Raw genomic sequence first — 20,452 nt, 5'->3', positions numbered from 1 at the left:
TTTCTCTTTCGATAATTAGATTTCATAAGAATAAACACAATAACTTTAGAAATCAACAATTTTCCAGGATTCCGATCAAAATTCCCTGACATTTCCAGATTTTCCATGTTGCGTGGCAACCCTGCTGTCTAGTTTTAAGGTATTTTTAAAGCCCAGTCAAAAAATATGTTTTAAAAGCAGAAAACGATTTTTACACTCAGTTTTTATTGTTATTTTACTGATGTCAATTCTTTAACTAGTGCAATTACCGTACAATAACACGGAGAAAAAGGAATTGTTAAATCTACTAGCGGATTGTCAATATAGAACTAGCAAATCTGATTTTGTTGTTGAAACAGTTTTTCGGTTCTCCTAACAACTCGAGATTGTTGTGATAACAATTAATTTGTTTAGAGAACAAAAATAATTGTCGCAACGATAAATCAGATTTGCTAGTTCTATATCGACAATCCGCTAGTAGATTTAACAATTCCTTTCTCTCCGTGAAGGCTAATAAAAGACAAAACAACCATATTATTAAATGTAGAACGTGAAAACGTGATCGAGATGAGAAAAGATGAAGAATAAAAGAAAGAAGAAGAAGAAGAAGAAGAAGAAAGAGTAATTAGCAATAGTGCTTGCATGCAGCAGAAGCGTGAATTTGTTCTTTTTTTTCAATCCCTTCACCTGACATAGGCTGCTTTGACGGGGAGCCGTATCCCACAGGAACTTGGGTTTGGGAAGAAGGTGGTACTCCATAACCAACCATGGGCGCACCTGCCATCATAGGCTGTCCAGCGCCCCCCATACTCCCTCCCATATCAAACATGGCAAATCCCTGCTGTTGTACAGGTTGCTGCGCGGATTGAGCGGGGGGGACCTGCTGGGCAATGGGAGCTGGACGAGATGGAGACCCACCCAGTGCCATACGAATACTGTCGTTCAGGTCGTCGAATGCACTTTTATTTTGGTTCACTGCCGCCGCCGCCGCCGCTGCTGCTGTTGCCGCTGATGCTGCTGGCGATGATGTCAGGGATCCGGCAGGTGCAGCTGTTGCTGGCCTACCAGGTGAAGTCCCGCCAACTGCCGGAGACATTGCACGTGGTGTACCATTAGCAGCTGACGCGGGAGGCGGTGGTCTGGGAGGCGGCGTAGCAGTGGACTTGCCAGTGGTAAGAGATGACGCTGACATTGCTCCCGGTGGTGGTTGTGGTGGGACGGTAGCAATGTCAACTTCACTCCCATCATTGGCGCTGAGCATTGCTGTGTCGCTTCCAAAGAGATCTGCCTGGCCGCCAGCACTGAATAGGTCTCCACCTTGCGGTTGATTATCACCGCTGCCAGGTGGGGCAGTTGCACCTTGGTCAAACATGCCAAGTGCTGCTGCGTTCGTAGCTTGAGGACCGGAAGCAGGATAGTCGGACATGAAGGGATTAGGTACGGCTGTTCCAGAGACAGCAGCTTGCATAAAAAGTGACCAAGATGCACGATTAGTCGATAGATCAGTCAGGTTAAAGAGGCAAAATGCGATATTTCTTTTTTTTTTTTTTAATTTTGCCGAGAGAAGTGACAATTTTTTTTTCTGTTTAACTCTGTAAAATTATTCTCCAACCCAAAGGGCCATTCGAATATTAGGTATAAGTAGTTCAGGATCGTTTTAAGTCAGACTCACTTTATCTCCTTTTTCATCAGCAGTAGTAAAGGTCAAAACATTTTCAGTCAGACAGAAACTATTTTTTACTTGAAAGTAGTAAAAATCTTTTGAAATCAGTTGTTTCTACTTATCAGTAGTAAAAGTCATTTAAAACCGTACTGAAAGTGAGTAATTTTGAAAACAGTAGTAAACATTGTTTATAGTCAGTCAGATTTGTATTTTTGAAAACAGTAGTAACACAGTAAATCGTGAGGTATTAAAAAGTATTGCAGATTAAATTAACACCAAAAAAAAGATTAAAATAATCAATTTTGGTGTTATATTTAACAATGAATGAAATTTTAGTTCATTAAATTTTTTTATAACCATAAAACATGAAGATATCGATAACTCTGAGTTCGGAGTGATTCGACTCGGAGTGATCGATTTCTTCATATTTTATAATAATTAAGGATGACCAAGTAATAAAATCATTATTTTATATTATAAGAATATTGAACTTCTTCAAAATTATTTCCATAATTTCAATTCAATTATTATTTTCAAAACATTTTTAACTACAATTTTACTTTATATCTATTATTTTTAATAATTTTCGAAAAAGTTAGTTCTTTGGCAATTTTCAAATCCATTTGTTTACAATATTCAATTTCACGAAATTTCAATCATTCCTAAAATCTTTAATTAAATGCATATATTAGAAAATAAAAACTTTAATTTTTTTTAAAAAGTTAAATTGAATTTTCTTTTATATTCATAAAAGAAAATTCAATTAAACTTTTTCAAAAAAATTAATTTCAATTATTTCTAAAAATTCACGTTATATTGCTTTTAATATTCAATTATAATCTAAAATTTTAACTGACATTCATTTTTATTTCATAAAAATCAATTTTTATTAGAAAATTCTACAATAATTTAATTATTTAAATGCAAAAGTAAATAATTTATTGAATAATTGAATATTTCTCAGAATTCAATTCTCATAAAAAATGTTTAGTGACAAATTTTTAAATAATAATTGAATTCTTTTGTCGAATTTCATTAAAATTTTTAAGAATAATTACTTTTTTCGAGAAATTCGATTAAAATTCTATTAAAAATAATTGAAACGCTGCGATGAGTTTTATGAGAATTTCCCAAATTCATTCGTTTACAATTCAGTTTTACAAAATTTCAATTATTCGGAAATTCTGCAATTAAATATTATATTGAAAAATAAAAACTTCGAATAATTTCAATAAAAATCCTATTAAACTTTCAAAAAGAATTAACTCTACAGAATTGTTTGTCAAAAATATGAAAAATTAAGAATTTCAATGATTTTAGTTATTAAAACTTTTTCAAAATTTAATTATTTCTAAAAATCCGCGTTATAATGCTTTTAATATTTAATTATAATCTAAAATTTTAACTGAAATTTATTTTTGAAACCATTTTTATTAGTAAATTCCACGAGAATTTGCAATTATTTAAATACAAAAATAAATATTTTATTAATTTAAGGTTTCTTGAAATTTAATTCTCATTAAAAATGTTAATCAACGATTAAAATTGCATTAAAAATAATTGAAATTCCGCAATGAGTTTTATTATTTATGAAAATATTTGAATTCCTAAAAGAATTTTATTATTTATAAAAATAATTGAATCTCTGTAAAAATGTTACTATTTATGAAAATCACTGAATTATTGCGAAGAAATTTATAAAAAAAATTTGTAAATAATTAAATTTCTGTAAAAATTTTTATTATTTATGAAAATATCATATGTAAGGTGTAAGCAATAGTTTCTTATCTATTGCTTATCTATCTATATATCAATAGTTTCTATTTCTTAACTATTGCTTACACCTTACATATGATATATTCAGCCACAAGTCGAAACTAAAAGACTACATCTAATTATAATTATTTATGAAAATAATTGAATGTTTGCGTAGAATTTTTTTCAAATTTTTTTTTAATAATGGAATTCTTTTGGTAAATTTTATTGAAATAGTAGATATTAAAAATCATTGAATTTTAGAAAACTATTGAAAATAATTGAAATTTTGACAAAAATTTGATTAAAATTTCGTAAAATAATTGAATATCAGTGAAGAATTTTATTATTTATATAGAGATTTAATTTAATTTAATTTAAAGTTAATTTATAGTTAATTTAAAGTTAAAGAATTAGGCAGACTTAATATGACTGAATTTTTGTCACAGTGATAAAGATCATTTTCAGTCAGACAAAAGTAATTTTTTACTTATCAGTAACAAAACTCATTTAAAACTAGACAAAGCATTTTCATTTTCATAAACAGTAGTAAAATAAGTTTGCAGTCAGACATTAGAATTTTAAAAATGTGTATCAGTGATACAAGTAAATATCTGGTCAGACAGTAGAATAGATAGTTTGTAGTCAGACAGAGAGACATCAGCTTTGCTTAAGTAGTGTGAATCATTTTTAGTCAGACTAGATTTGTATTTTTTTTAAGAGCTAAAATTATAAGTATAAGTAGTGTGAATCATTTTTACTCAGACTAGAATTACATTTTTTTTAAGCTCCAAAATTAATCTCTAAATTTAAATTAGTAGTTTTCTACTATTAATTAGTAGAAAAGTACAAAACTACTAATTCAGATTTAGAGAGTAATTTTAGTCTGACATAATTACTTAATTTTTGTACAAGTAGTACAGATTATTTTCAGTCAGACTTGAACGTTTTTTCCACTTATCAAGAGAAAAAATCATTTCAAATCAGATTAAAGTCTAGTATTTTTAAAAACAGTAGTAAAGTTAGTTTATAGTCAGACATTACTAGTTTAGAAATTTTTGTAAGTAGTGCAAGTAAATATTTGGTCAAACAGTAGTAAAGGCAGTTTTCAGTAGTAAAAGTCATTTAAAACCAGACAAAAGATTTGTGTTTTTAGAATAACAGTACGGTTAGTTTACAGTCAGACAGAAGGTCATTATTTATGTATAAGTAGTAAAGGTCATTTTTAGTCAGACTATAATTGCTTTAATTAATTCATTAGCAATAAATATTATGCTATACAATAAATAATAAAAATAGTGCTACCATTATAAGTTAGTAGATTCATTTCTAGTCAGACGTACTAACTGAATTTTTATTGCAGTGATAAAGTTCTTTTGCAGTCAGACGGAAAAAATCTCAAGTTAAACAAAACTTTAAATTTTTAGTTAATTTACATCCCAGTAGTACAAAATAGTATGGGTCGGACAAAACGTTTTTTAACTTTAGTAATATTAGTAGTAGCAGCAGTCAGTTTTAAGTCAGACGTTACGATTTTAGAAATATATTAGTAGTACAAGTAAATGTTTGGTCGGACACTATAATCGTTAAAGTTTTAGCAATTGTCAAAATTTTTTTCTTTAAGCAAAAAATTTTTAGGAAACTAAACTTTCTTTGCTTAAAAAAAATTATAAATCAAATTTATTTAATTTATAATTTTTTTCAATGAAAACCAAAATTGTTCGAACTTGAATAATTTTACAGAGTATAAAAACAGAAAAAAATCAACAACTCTTCTTCTCCACAATTTTAAGCTACCCTCTTGTGTTTTTCTAAGTAATTAGTCTTGTTTTTTTTTTTTTTTACTAATTTACACCAAATGTATAATGAAACAATAGTGTTACATGAAATAAATATTCTCGAATATTAGAAAAAATAGTGTGTGAAAAGAATAAATGTTAATCGAAGAATAGTGTTAAAAAGAAAATGGTTTATGTCTAATAGAATAAACAAATATTAATCAAAACAAAAACAATTATACAACATAAAATAAAGTACAAGTTTAAAATGTTATATTGTCTACTGACCATTAGAATTTATTTTTTTTCCCCAATTTTTCAATGGAATCTACTTTAAAACTAAAATGCAGCCATTTTTTCTCTATGAATCAAGAAAGAAGTGACTTAAAATACTAAAATGATTTTCATGAAAGTGCATTGAGAATATTCAAAAAGCGATATTGAAAAATATTTTTTGATGAATCAGATGGTAAAGGCATGAATGACTCATTGAATAGAAAAAAAATTTATCAAATTCCATTCCCATTTCATTCAAAAACTAATTGTACAAAAAAAAATCTTGACTTATTGTAAAGATTTTTATTTTAACAATAAAAAATTAAAAAAAAAATTTTAATTAAAAAAAAAAAGAATTTAAAATTATGACATTAACAATGAAACTAGAATGATTTATATGAAATTCTTTTTTTAACGAGAGAATGAAAGATGATATTATTTCTAAAAATAAAGGACTTTGAGAAACCTTTACCTCATCTGTTTGGAAAAATAGTTTCTATAGTAAAAAGTAGAATCCAGAATTTTCTTCGGGTAATTTTTTATTAATTATAATGATATTGCGAGCTTACCTGGTTGTTGATCTTGATTTCCAAAAACAGACGAAAAGTTGTTATCTGTAACAAAGTTATTAGATGGTGGTAGCGCGGCGGTGAAACCTACAATAAAAAAATTTCTATAAAAAGCGTGCATAAAAATCAAAAAAAAATTTTAATGAATAATAGTACAATATTTTTTAACCCCTAGCAATAAAGAAAAGAAAAGAAAATTTTTGAAAATAAAAATATTTACAGGCAACCAAAAAAATAATATTATAATATAAATTTAGATTTATTTACCATTACCGTTGGCGATCCACATATTACTTTGTACTGGTGCTGGTTGCGGAGCTGGTGCTCCAAACATATCCGCAAATGGATTTCCTGCTAATTGCAAAAGATCGTCCGACGCTTTCTGTGACTGAAATCATAATAGAGAATTAATATTCTAATTATGAGGAAATTCTTTACTTTTTTTACTTTCTCTTTTTATTATTACTATTATTTATATTATTACTATTATTTAATAATTAATATTAATAATAATAAATAATAGTATTGACAATAAAATTAATAACAACAATAAAAACAATGACTTTCATTATTTATTTTTATTATTAATTCTGTCATAGAATATTATTAAAATTTTCGAAAATATTTGAATTTCTTTAAAAAAATTAGTTATTAAAATATATAAAAATGATTAAAATATAAAAAAATAATTCAATTCCATCGAAGTATAGAAATAAAATTGTAACATTGAAAATAATTGAATTTTTTTAATCAAATTTATTAAAAATATTTTTAAATACTTAAAATATTTGAAAAAATTTTAATAACATTTTTAAGAATATAAATAAATTTTTAAAAAAATAAATTCAATTCAATTTCATTAAAAATAATTTAATTCCTGCGAAGAATATTATTATTTTTGAAAATAATTGAATTTTTTCTAAGACTTTCACTTACAATTGTTGAAAATAACAGAATAGTTATAAAAAAAATTTAATAAAATTTATTGAAAAAAATTGTATTTTCATTTAAGTATTTTAATAAATTACTCAAGAATAAATTACTTCTTTAAAAAATATATTCAATTCAATTTTATTAGAATTTTATATAAAAATAATAAATTAAATTCCTGTGAAGAATTTTATTATTTTTGAAAATATTTAAAATCTTGTAAAGAATTTTATTATTTATGAAATTAATTGAATTAATGTGAAGAGTTTTAAAAAAAGTTGAAAAAAATAATTAAATTAAAGAAAAATTTTGTTTAATAATTCAATTCTTTCCAGAAAAATTCAATTCCATTTTTGTAAAATTGTTTTGAAAATAAATTAATTTCCTGTGAATAGTTTTATTATTTATAAAAATAATTGAATTTTCGTGAAGAATTTTATTAAAATTTTTGGAAATAATTGAAGTCTATCTCAGATTTTGAATAAAATTTTTGAGAATAATTAAATTCTTTCGAGGAATAAAATTAAAATTATATTGAAAATAATTAAAATCTTATAAAGAACGTTATCGAAATTTATGAAAATAATTGAATTTTCGCGATTAATTTTATGAAAATTGTTGAAAGTATTTTAATTGTTACGAAAAACTTTGATAATATTTTGATAATTTTATTCTTTCAAAAAATTTAAATAAAATTGTATTATAATTGAATTTTTATAATGAATCTTATCAACAATTTTTGAAAAGAATTGAATTCTCATGAAGAATTTTATTAGAATTTTGGAAAATAATTGAATTCCTGTGAAGAATTTTATTATTCTTGAAAATAATTCAATTCTCGACAAGAACTTTATTTATGTTTTTGAAAAAATTGTATTCTTTGGAAAAATTTAATTCAGTAATTGAAAAAAAAATAAAATGTAAATAAAGTTCTTGTCAAGAATTTTATTATTTAAAAAAATATATGTAATTCAATTATCGCCAAGAATTTTATTTATATTTTTGAAAAAATTGCATTCTTCCGAAAAAGTAAATTGAATAATTGAATTTTTATTGAAAATAATTGAATTTATATAAAGAATTTTAGAAAAATTTTTGAAAATAATAATAATTAATTACTTCATAAATAAGTTTTTTTAAATCTTGAATCTGAAATCATTCAAAAATTGGTTGATATTTACAAATATAACATCTGTTAAAAATAATCATAGTAAAAATAAATTTATAGAAATAAAAACAATTTTTCTCCCAAAAAGATAAGTTTGAATTTTAATTAATGACAGTAAATAAAAAAATAATGTTAATTACCAGATCAGCAGTTGGCCCAGGAGCAAATAAATCTACAATTGGTTGATTGACATTATTTGTAGGCGAGCTGAGGAATGGATTTGTACTTGGTCCTCCAGTTGGAGACTGAACTTTAGCCTAAAATCAAATTTCTTTTTAATTTCAATTCTATATTTTAATATCGCTTTAATTTTAATTTTGTTTTTTAATTTCGCTGTAATTTTTTTTTAAATTTTGTTCTGATGAATTAATTTCCTAATATTTTTTTTGTTTTAATTTTTTTTTTTGTTTTTATACTTTTTATCAATCAAAAATTATTTTCCACTACATAATGAATAAATTTCCAAATATTTTTTGTTTTTAATTTTGTTTCTTGGTTTTTAGCAAACATTGTATCCAACTAAAATTATTTTCCACCACAAAATGAATTAATTTTTAGATAATTTTTTTAATTTTTAATATTTTTCTTTGTTTTCTAGGAAAATCAGGCGAACCTTGTATTGATTCATGGCCGCTTCCTCCTCAGCAAGAGCTTGTTGCCTTAAAGCCTCATCTATGTGACCATTTCCAGTGTGTTCCAAACGCTGATTACTGGCAGCAGTTCCAAATGCCGTACTGGTGGAAGATAGGGCGGACACTCCCGACTTTACATTCGTTCTATTGCTGCTTTGGGTTATTTTTTGGGTGACGGGTTTTCTCGATTGAATTGGATTCAGGTGGGAAGGTAAGTTATGATTTGTATTTTTTTTTTTTCGTAAAATGTTTTGAAGAAATTCGTGAGAGGAGTGATAGGGATAATTGATAATTGAAAATAAAGGAGAGAAAAACAAAAAAACAAAGAAGTCGTGTAATACATGTAATATGCAGAAATATATGCCAAAAAACTAAAATAATGTTCCGTGTGCTTGTAAGTTTTATGGAATTCAAACAGTGGATTAAATAAATAATTTTCACATTCTACTAAAATTTGAATGAAATAAAACTAAATTTACAAAATTAGAAAATTAAAATTACTAAATTACTATATTAGAAAAAAATAAATCCTTGAATGTATATTAGAAAAAGAAACTAAAATTTAAAGTAGAAAAAGTATTTAACTAAAATGCATATTGGAAAAAAACTAAAATTTATACTTAAAAAAGAAATAAAATGAATTTTAGAAAGAAAAAATTTATTAAAAAAAAAAAATGAATTTTAGAAAAAGAAACAAAAATTTAGATTAGAAAAAAATTAAAATATTTCAAACACAGATAACAAGGAAATAAAATAGAAAAAATTTCAGTGTATATATAAATTACATATGAATTAATTATTGAAAAAAATATGAATTTTAGCGTTAATGTATATAAGGCATTATGTATATTTACAAGACGAAAATTCAATGAAATGGAAACTAAATTTTCTGAAAATGACAAAAAACTACTTTCAGTGAACTATTTTGTTTTTACTAACAGAAAAGAATTAAATTCAGAAAAAAAACTTTGAATCGGTAAAGCTTCAAGCACACTTCAAGCGATTTATCTCAAAAGCAAATGTAACATATTTACTTTAAATACAATTTCATTATTTACACTATTCAAAGCACTGAGAAAAATTTTTCCTACAATGACAACAAAATATTCCATTGATTTTTAATAAAGAAAAATTTTTTAATTAAAAATATTATTTTTAAATTAAAGTGATCTTAATTTCAATTAATTTTTCATAAAAAACAATTTTTCCTACAAAAAAAGATAGAATTTGAATTTAAAGATAGAATTCTATATAAATTAATAATATAATAATAAAAATAATAATAAAAATATTTTTCGAAATACTTTTTATATATGAATATTCTTTATTTATAACAAGAAAAATTTTACTGTGCAATAAAAAAAAACAGTTTTTGTCTCTCAAATCAAACAAAAATTTTCTTGTCAAAAAACAAATATTCATCTTCGTTTTACACTGAAGAACAATTTATTTAATTCAGACAATTAATTACTTGGCTATTAATAAATAATTTAATATTGTAAACCAAATAATTTACTTGTGAATCAAATAAATTTTATTTGAATCAAAGAAAAATTTTTTTCAGCGTTCGTAAAATATATTATGCTTGTAATATACATTGACAATAAAAACTGTAACACATTGTTGAATTACAACATGCTTTTATGAAATTGTGCAATTAGAAAATTGATGACCAGTGTAAATTGCGTAAGAATTCATTTGTACTAATGCAGAAGTGAATGTGTCCTAACTAATTAAAAAGAAGAAGAAGTAGAAGAGAAAAAAGAATTTTTGTGCCTTTTTTTCAAGCACATAAAAAGCAATGTTCCAATTTTTATTGCATTTCAAGTAAAAAGAAAGAGAATTCAATTCTTTGAATGGATTTCTATTTAAAAACGAAAAGAAGTATCTATCGAATATAGAAAAAATTAATGTATTAAGTTTATGAACTAATTAATCAATCTGTTAGGATAATTAATTTTCTATCTCAAAAAATGATTAAATTTCTATCGAAAATAATTTAATTTTCTATCATAAATGATTTATTTTCTAGCAAAAATATTAAATTTTCTATCAAAAATGATTAAATTTCTGTCAAAAATAATTAATTTTCTATCAAAAATATATAACTTTCTTTCAAAAATCATTATAACTTTCTGTCAAAAAATGATTAATTTTCTGTCAAAAGTAATTAATTTTCTATCAAAAATAATTGGTTTTTATTTTTAAAAAATTATTAATTTTTTCTTTAAAAAAAAAATATTTTTCTATTTACAAATATATTTATTTATTTTTACTATTAAAAATGACTTTCTATTAAAAATAGTTTTCTATCAAAAATTTATTTATTATTATTAAAAATAATTAATGGCATATGAAGATATCAATTCTTTCCCTAAAAAAAAATATATTTTCTACTAAAAAAATAATCTATCGAATAGAAAACAAAATAAGTACAAATTGAGTAGAAAATAAATTAAATATTGTATTAGATAGAAAATAGGACAAATAAGTAAATAACTATTAAATAGTTTACAAGGAGTTTCTCAAAAAAAAATCTACAACACAATAGGCGTGCATTTTTGGTCACATTGCTGTTTGAGTTTTTAGACCAATATTTTGATTGCAATTTTCATTTCAAACCTTTGATTTATATAAAATTAGTAGATTTTAATTTTTAAATAATCAAAAATTTTTTAATAGCATTAAAATAATTATTAACAATTTAATATCCATTATGATCGAAAATTGTTTATTATTACTGATTTAAAATTTCTAATTCAACCGTTTAACAAAATTAGTATTTATTTAAACAAAAAAACAAAAATTGTTTATCAATTCAAAATTTTTTTATGATCTATAAAAATTATTTGGTTAAGAATTTTTGGTTAAAATGTTATTTAATTATTAATAAAAAAAATTGTTTGCTAGTACCAAAAAGAATTTCTTATTAACTTTATTTATAAAATTTACTATTTACTAGAGAATTTACTATTTTAATTTACAATTAAAATTTACTATTGCCAAAAATGTATTTTTATTAACAAGGTTTCTTTTAAAAAAATGTAAATTTTATTTATCTTCAATTTAAATTTGTAATTTTATTTTACTTTTTATTTTTTTAAAGAAACTTTTAGTAAATTTCATTTTCTAAAGATAAACACTCAAGAGAGAAAGAGAGAGAATCCACTGGAGAATTTACATATAAACCAAAGATAAAATTGAAAATGCAAAAAAAAAATTTTTCTACGTGATTCATTAATAAAAGAATCAAATATTATCATGAATGCACAATTTGGCAATATTAACGACATACCAGATTCAAACCAGTGTGAAAGTATTTTAATCCTATAAAATAACTAAAAATCTGTTACAAAAATTAAAAAAATACAACAAAAATAGGTAAAACCATTTTTTTGTTTTCTTTTGTTAAATCCGAAATGAGACAAAAATTATGAACAATTCGTGTTCATGTGCATGTGTGTTAATTGTATGTATATACTCATATAATTTCAGAGAAAAAAAAGGTTTTTTTATGAAGGTACATGAAACAGGAAGGATTAGTAGTTAACTTAAAATATACTTCCGTCACATTAAGGTATTAATCTTATTAATGGGTTAGGACAAACAATTATAAGTATCATACAGTGAAAATAGAGTTAACAATTTTATCACTGGCGGGGCAAAAAATATTTTACGATTTATTAAAAAAGCAAGCAATAAGATTTTAATCTTTGATAATTAAACGGGAATTATTAGCGGAAATCATAAATTATTTTCTATTCCCACTGTATTGGTCTTGGAATTATTATAATAAAAAAAAAGAATTGTGTAATTAAACACAATGTACCTTGCTGTTTGTGTCGGTGTATTTGCAGCTGAGCCCTTCTTTCCTTCAAGGGCCGCGAGATGTTGTTCCAAGGCGTCTAATAAACTGCTTGGTGCCTAAAAAAATAATTTCAATTTAATGAGTTGTAGAACTTAAATAAAAATAAATTAATATATAAAATAAAAATAAAAATAATAAAATTAAAAATAAAAAGTAAAATAAATAATAGGAAAACAAATTCCTAAATTTGTCTACTATTATAATAATAATAGTAATAACAATTTAAAGTAAATTATAGAAATTATAAAACAGATTCTATAAAAAATTGTAAATACAACGAACTAAAAAAAACAATAGGTATTAATTGTATTTTTATTCTAAAAATATTTCTAAATAAATAATAGACAAAAATATTAACTAAATGAATAATAAAACAATAGCAAAAAATAAAAAAGTGTAATAAAAATAAAAGAACTAATAAATTGAAGAAAAAAAAATAAATACTAGAGAAAAGAAACAATACAGTAGTAATTTAATTAAACGAAATTAATACTTTATTGAAAGCAATTTTAATATTAAAAAAGAAAATTAAACAATAGAGCACTAATTAAAGTTACAGACTAGCAAAACTGTTAATTTTCCTTTAAAAGTAAATTAATTTTTTAACAACTGTACCTCAGACTATCATTCAATAATTTTCGAGAAAAGAGAAAATTTATTAGATCTATTTTTGTTTCACGAAAAAAAAACAATACAGCAATTAGTTATTAGATAAGAATTTTACCTTCGTGAGGTCTGGAATGTCGCCTTTGTCAATTCCCACATTCTGAAAATAAAAGTAAATTTTAGCAAAAATAAATAGTAGATAAATTTTTATTAAATACACTTTTTACAGTATTTTTTTATAAGAAAAACTAAAAAAAAAATTTATAAAAGAAAATTTTACATTAAATTTAAATTTTTAGGAAATAAATAATTAGTAAATAAATCTTTAAAAAAAAATATATATTAAATTAAAAAAATTAAAACAAAGAGAAATAATATTGAAAAAATAATACCTAAACATTTACAATAATCAATATAAGTAATAAAATTTATTTTCTTTTAGAAAAATTATATTCTCACCTCTGCTACTTTAAGAAATTCTCCAACTCTATCCATTCTAATGAGGAATTTTTTGTACAAATCTAACGCATCTCTGCATTGCTTTTTATTCATGTCAAAGTATTTTTCTGCAAAATACAAAAATGTTTTTTAATCGAAAAAATATTATTTAAATTATTATTAATATTTAAAATTTTTGAATTAAGATTATTAATTATTAATATTGTTCACTTAAGAATTATTATTCAAAAAATGTTCCTAATTATTCGAACGTTCAAATAAACCAAATTTGTTTACTTTTTATTTAAATTCAAATTTTCTGGCAAAAGAGTCGCGTCACTTATTAGAAAAAATAAATGACAAATTTTGTAAACGTTTAATTTCATTTTTGCCTTTCTTTTTTATCTGAAACAAAATTTTATAATTTTGATAATTAATTTTTCTTTTTTAATAAAATTTTAATTTGAAGAAGAAAATAAATAAATTTATTTATAATTTCTTTTTTATCTGAAACAAAATTTTATAATTTTGATAATTAATTTTTCTTTTTTAATAAAATTTTAATTTGAAGAAGAAAATAAATAAATTTTGTTTATTTAAACGTTCGGAACTTTATACAGTACCGTCCGCAATTGTCAGTCCACCCATTTTTAAAGGAATGACAAAAATTTTTTAACATAAAATTCATGAAAACTAAAATTTTTTTTGGTTTATATTTTGAAAGACGATAAAATTTTGAAAAGAATAAGACCTTACAGAAGTCATTTGGCCAAAATTTGTAGAAGATATTCCTAAAAATCGTCATTTTCAATGTTTTACAAAAATTTAAATAACTTGTAAAATAATGAACGCTTTTTAATAATCTTAGGCTTATTTTAAAGGTCTTTTTCTACGGAATAAGAATTACTTAAAGGCATTAACCTGTCATTTTTAACTTGGAATAAGCATGACGTCAAAATTAGACAAAAAAATTGGAAAAATTTGAAATCAATTTTTTGTACTAAAAACTATTCTAGAACATATATAAAACATGATATGGTGTAGATTTTTCAAGAAAATGTAATAAAAATATATGTTTGAATTTCAAAAATTATTTTTCTTTTAATAATATTATTTCAAATTTTTTAAATTTTTTTGTCCAACTTTGACGTCATGCTTATGCCAAGTTAAAAATTACAGGTTAATGCCTATAAGTAATTCTTATTCTGTAGAAAATGGTCTTTAAAATAAGCCTAAGATTATTAAAAAGCGTTCATTATTTTAGAAGTTATTCAAATTTTTGTAAAACATTGAAAATGACGATTTTTAAGAATATCTTCTACAAATTTTGGCTAAATGACTTCTGTAAGGTCTTATTCTTTTCAAAATTTTATCGTCTTTCAAAATATAAACCAAAAAAAATTTTACTTTTCATGAATTTTATGTTAAAAAATTTTTGTCATTCCTTTGAAAATGGGTGGATTGACAATTTCGGACGGTACTGTAGGAACATTAATTAAAATAGAATTTAAATCTATTGTTATTTTTTGCAAGGAGTGATTTATTATGTTTACCTAAAAGATTAATAATTCCATCGTTATAGCCAGCGAAGAGACGAATTAAATCTCGAAAAAGCAACATAAAGGCCATATTAATAACACCATTTGTAAGATCGTTCGATGTACAGTCAAATTCCAATAATGCATCAAGCTGCGATTGCAATGCTGGCAACGTTTTCAGCAATTTCTCTGCATTCATTGTGCGTAATGTTCCATCTTCCTTCCTGGAAATTTAATTAAAAAAGATTCCATAAACTTTCTGCAATTAAATTACTTTCTTTTCATAACAGAAAATTGCTTTTTGAATTCGTTTATTTCAAATTTCATTTTTTTCAATTAATACTTTTAGAAAAGGGAATATTTTCCTTTATTTTTTATTGTAATTTATTCAATAATAATAAAAAAAATAATAATAAATAATAATAATAAAAATAATAATAAAAAAATAAATTTTAATTTAATTTAATTTTTAATTATTTCATTTAATTTAAGAAAATTAAATAGAATTTAGAGCCAAATTGCTATACAAATCAAATAAACAATCTAAAAAATTGAATAACAAGCAAATATGTATAATAAAAAAATTTTAAAAATGAATAAATAGTTATAAAAAATTGTAATAACGCAACAAATAATATTGTTATTAAAAAATAAAATATAAATAAATAAAAATATTTCTATACAATTAATTATTTAATAATTAAAATAAATTAATAATTAAAGAACAATAATTTTGTAAAAAAAATATTATTTACTTAATTATTAGTTTAAAAATTAGAAATAAAAATAATTTTAATTCTAAATAGAAAATATTCGTATAAATTTTTCCAATAATGATAATAATAGTAATCAACTTTTTTTTTAATTCTCACCCCCGCTTAACTTTACAGAAATCAAAAGCGACTGTTCTGTAGGACAGAGCCTTCTCATTCAGGTATTTGGCATAGCGTCTGATGAATGGTGACATGTCATATCCTGAAAACAGGAAGAATAAATGTATAAAAAATTAAAGAACACATAATCTTTTTGTGCATTGTTCATTTGTAAATCTTCTCTTATTAGCGAAACAAGGAAGTTCATTAATTTAACAAAATAAAAGAAGAAAAAAATTACGAAAAGAAATCTTTTAATTCAAATAAATTTATTATTAGTGAAAGTTTTCTCGTTTTTCCTACGATATCAGCAATTATTATTAAACTAAATTATTTTTTTATTACTAAATAAATTATTAAATTCTATAAAAATGGAAAAAAACACATTTTTTCATCAAATCCGTTTACGAGTTGATAGCAATTAATTAAGCAAAATTTAAAACCGCTTTTGACGAACTTTGTGCATAAAATTAAAAAAATAAACATCTGATCGGGAATTAAAAGTCATAAAAATTGTTTTTTTAAAAAGCCAATATTGATTATTTCACTTAAGCTTTGGCAAGAACGATAATAAAAATTCTAAATTACTTGAGTTTATCTCTGAGGTGAACACGAGAAGTGCAGTAAAATTTGAGATTAATTCATTTTTTTCAATATAGTTTTTTTAATACAATTTTTTCTTTTAATAAAATTTATATTTTCGTAATTTTATTAACTTGTTAGTTTACACTGAAAAAAATTTATTTGATTCAAATAACGAATTACTTGTCTATTATATCGAATAAATACTTACTTGAATCAAATAATTTTTATTTAAATCAATTAAATTTTATTTGAACCAATTAAATGGTATTTGTTTCAAATACCGAAATTATTGGTTAAATTAAAATTTAATTGACTCAGTGACTAAATTAAAAATTTTTCTTAACAGATATATTTAATAAATAATTAATTAGTAATATCGAATTATGAATTTTTGCTCTAGAAATAAAAAAGGTAAATAAAAAATTGTAAACGAATTTTATTATATCCTGTTTATGAATTCATAACAAAAAGATGAAAGTCATAAATATTATAAATCATTGGTTTACTTTGTTAATTAATGAAAGCGCCACAATTGCCCATTAATTCTTAATTATTACGTTAGTTAATTAAATGAAAAATGTAACGTGTTATGTGAATTATTATTACATGAATCAATGAGAATCCAGTTATGATAACAACTTACCGACTCGAGCTCCAGCTGCTTCCAAATAGAGAAAATTAATCCATGTTAGTATAAATCAAAAAGAGCCAAACACACATGGAAAAGAGAAATAGAAATACATATGTGACAAAAATCTTCATTATGTAGTTTTCTTTTGGAAAAAAAAACAAATTTAAAAGAAAGAAGCGTTCATGCTGTTATTAAAAATTCTTTAATGCATTTTATTATTAAACTGCGTGTATAATGTATTATGGAAATATAAGGAAGGCTGCAGTTATTTTACACATGATTAAAAAGTTTTCAAGTTATACTAAGACTATTTCCAAGTTTATGGCACACTATGTCTAATATATTTACCTTGTACACCGCTCTTGTCGAGAAAATTACTGAGCTGAAATGTACTGTTGCTAGATGCCAGGTACTGTGTGAACCTCTGCAACAAAAGTCAAACAATTTTTCATTAAATTTTTCCCTTTCATTATTTCACAATATTATATCTAAACTAGAAGACGAAAAAAAAATTTTTCAATTGCAAAATATATTCACACTTTTACAAATTATTGAAATATGGGTACATAAAAGATAAAGGTAAAAGCTACTATTTTAGTATTTTACTTGGAAAATAGAATTTCAATTGGAAAATTGTATTTAATTTACAAATTATATTTAAGTTGACAAATAGTATTTAATTTAGAAAATTGTATTTAATTTAGAAAATGGCATTTAATTTTGAAAATTGTATTTAATTTAGAAAATAGAATTTAATTTGAAAAATAGTGTTTTAATTTTCAGGTTTGCCACAAAAATTTGATTTTGTTTTTCCCTAATTTTCTGATAGAATTTAAATTCTTTTCCTGATCTCTCTATAGAAAATTAAAATAGTTAACAAATAAGATTAGTCACTTTGTCAAATTTCCGTCGATTGTTTATAAACAATTTCAAAAAAAATTGCTTAAAAAATCAATTATTTTACAAATTTTTAATTACTTGCTTATAAAATTATCTGAATTTCAAATAAAATTTTTCGAAACTTCTATTTAAACAAAAGATTGTAATTTAAAAATTTTCCAAACTAACTAATTACTAAAAATTGTAACTGTAACTCTTTCGTAATTAAATTATTATTTATTATAATTATTATTAATAATTATTAATATAATAATAAATAATTATTATTAATTATTAATTTCGTAATTAAATTTTAATTCAATTGTTTAAAGATACTTGAATTTAAAACAAAAAATTTATTTAAAAATTATCCAATTAATTGGAATTTTGTGAAATTTTATTAAATTTATTACAATTTGTTAATTAAATTAAATAATTTTCTAAAGAGTCACAATTAAATCTATTCATATGTTTGTTAGTCAAAAAAGTATCATTTTCATTACAGATTTTAACTTGTATGTAAAATAATTTAATTACGAAAAAGTTAGAGTTACAATTTTTAGTAATTAGTTAGTTTTGAAAATTTTTAAATTACAATTTTTTGTTTAAATGGAAGTTTCGAATAAATTTAATAAAATTTCACAAAATTCCAATTAATCTGATAATTTTCAAATAAATTTTTTGTTTTAAATTCAAGTATCTTTAAACAATTGAATTAAAATTTTATAGAAATACAATTTTTCCACTTGAATAATTTTCAAAATAAATAATTAATTAACGAATTGTATTATATTTAATAAAATTTCACAAAATTTCAACTAATTTAATAATTTTTTAATACAATTTCTTCAAAAATTCAAGTATCTTTAAGCAAAATTAAAATTTCTTAGATTCTTAAATCCAATTTTTTCCAGAATTTTAAATAAAATTATTTAAAAACTTGAATCATTTTTTAAATAAATATTTAACTGTATTATATTTACTAAAATTTCACAAAATTTCAATAAATTTGATAATTTTTTAGTACAATTTTATAAAATTGTTTTAAATTTGCTTTAAATTCAAGTATCTTTAAACGATTGAATTAAAATTTCTTAGAAATCCAATTTTTTTAGAATTTTAAATAAAATTATTTAAAACTTGAATAATTTTTTAAATAAATATTTCATTGCTATTAATATCTTCACATCAATTATTGAAATTTTCAAGGATTCTAGATTAAAGCCTTCTGAAATTTATAATTATTTTTGAAAATTGAAACTTTTTTCAACTAAATTTTTTTTTTTAAGTTAAGTAGAATTAATTAAATTTTAGAAAGTTATTTTAGAATTTAATTATTCAGAATAAATTTAATTATTTACAAAAATAAGAAAAATTTAAGGCATTGCTTTAAAATTCATTCAGATTAAAAAATTGTTAAGAAAAAATTGAGGTTTTTATGCTTTTTAAAAATATTTCTCGACACCAAAAAGTAGAATTTTCGTAATAATTCTAAAAGTTTGTTATTTTTCCAGTACTTTTGATAAAATTCCTTTACTTTTCCCTACGTTTTAAATTATTCAAAAGAGAAAAAAATTTTTCTGAATTATTTACACATAGAAAAGGGAAAAAAAATAAAAGAGAAAAAATAAAAAATATATAATAATAGAAAAAAAGAAAAAAAAGCAAAAAAAAAGAAAAGAGATGAAAAAAAGAGTAAAGATAAAAATTAAATAATAAAAAATAAACAAAATACCTAGAAAAGTTAAAAAAAGATAAAATAGAATAGTAAAATATGAAAATAGTTTTCCTTTCATTTTGCCGAAAGATTGTGAAAGATTGTTTACAACATATGGAGTTATAAGATTGGAATAAATTTTTTCCCATCCGAGGATCAAAAGTGCATCTTGTCAAAGCGTTTATTTTTAAAAGAAAAATTTATTCACGAATGCTTTTCATTTTAATATTATCCCTGACCTAGGAATAGTGAATTGAAATAGACAAGTTTATAATCTCTAAAAACGATAAGATTTCTTTTTTCAAAGCGCAAATATCGTATTAATTCTTTCGAGTAATTTACTTTATTTCAATAGAATAAGAAACTTTCGAACATTAAATAAAGAGGCAGATGTCTAGTGAAGATATTCCTATCATTAATCTCTCATAATAACAATAATAATGCATTCGCGACAATTAAATAATAATTTCATTAACGATAATTTATATCAGTGACGAAGTAGAGATTTTAATTCTCTCTTTTTTTAATGAAACAGAAACTTTCGACACAATTTTTTTAATAAAAAAAA

General features: G+C 22.5%; 1 protein-coding gene across 10 annotated transcripts in view; it reads right to left on the bottom strand.

Annotated features, from left to right (window-relative positions):
- Positions 1–20,452, bottom strand: part of LOC122512444 (phosphatidylinositol-binding clathrin assembly protein LAP) — a 60,690-nt gene that overhangs the window by 10,328 nt on the left and 29,910 nt on the right. For 4 of the 10 annotated variants that reach the window (XM_043628273.1, XM_043628271.1, XM_043628266.1 and 1 more), the window contains exons 3-14: positions 17,637–17,712; positions 17,301–17,318; positions 16,073–16,175; positions 15,216–15,424; positions 13,684–13,790; positions 13,343–13,384; positions 12,580–12,674; positions 8,732–8,900; positions 8,259–8,375; positions 6,288–6,408; positions 6,021–6,107; positions 667–1,062 (exon numbers count right to left, since the gene is read on the bottom strand). In XM_043628273.1, coding sequence (XP_043484208.1) covers positions 667–1,062; positions 6,021–6,107; positions 6,288–6,408; positions 8,259–8,375; positions 8,732–8,900; positions 12,580–12,674; positions 13,343–13,384; positions 13,684–13,790; positions 15,216–15,424; positions 16,073–16,175; positions 17,301–17,318; positions 17,637–17,712 — 1,540 coding nt within the window. The remainder of the gene's footprint in view (positions 1–666; positions 1,063–6,020; positions 6,108–6,287; positions 6,409–8,258; positions 8,376–8,731; positions 8,901–12,579; positions 12,675–13,342; positions 13,385–13,683; positions 13,791–15,215; positions 15,425–16,072; positions 16,176–17,300; positions 17,319–17,636; positions 17,713–20,452) is intronic. The other 6 variants (XM_043628270.1, XM_043628269.1, XM_043628267.1 and 3 more) reach the window with 6 other exon arrangements.

The sequence above is a fragment of the Leptopilina heterotoma genome, unplaced genomic scaffold, assembly GCF_015476425.1.
Source record: "Leptopilina heterotoma isolate Lh14 unplaced genomic scaffold, ASM1547642v1 Lhet_99, whole genome shotgun sequence".
Classification (NCBI taxonomy): domain Eukaryota; kingdom Metazoa; phylum Arthropoda; class Insecta; order Hymenoptera; family Figitidae; genus Leptopilina; species Leptopilina heterotoma.
This window is presented reverse-complemented; position numbering and strand designations above follow the sequence as displayed.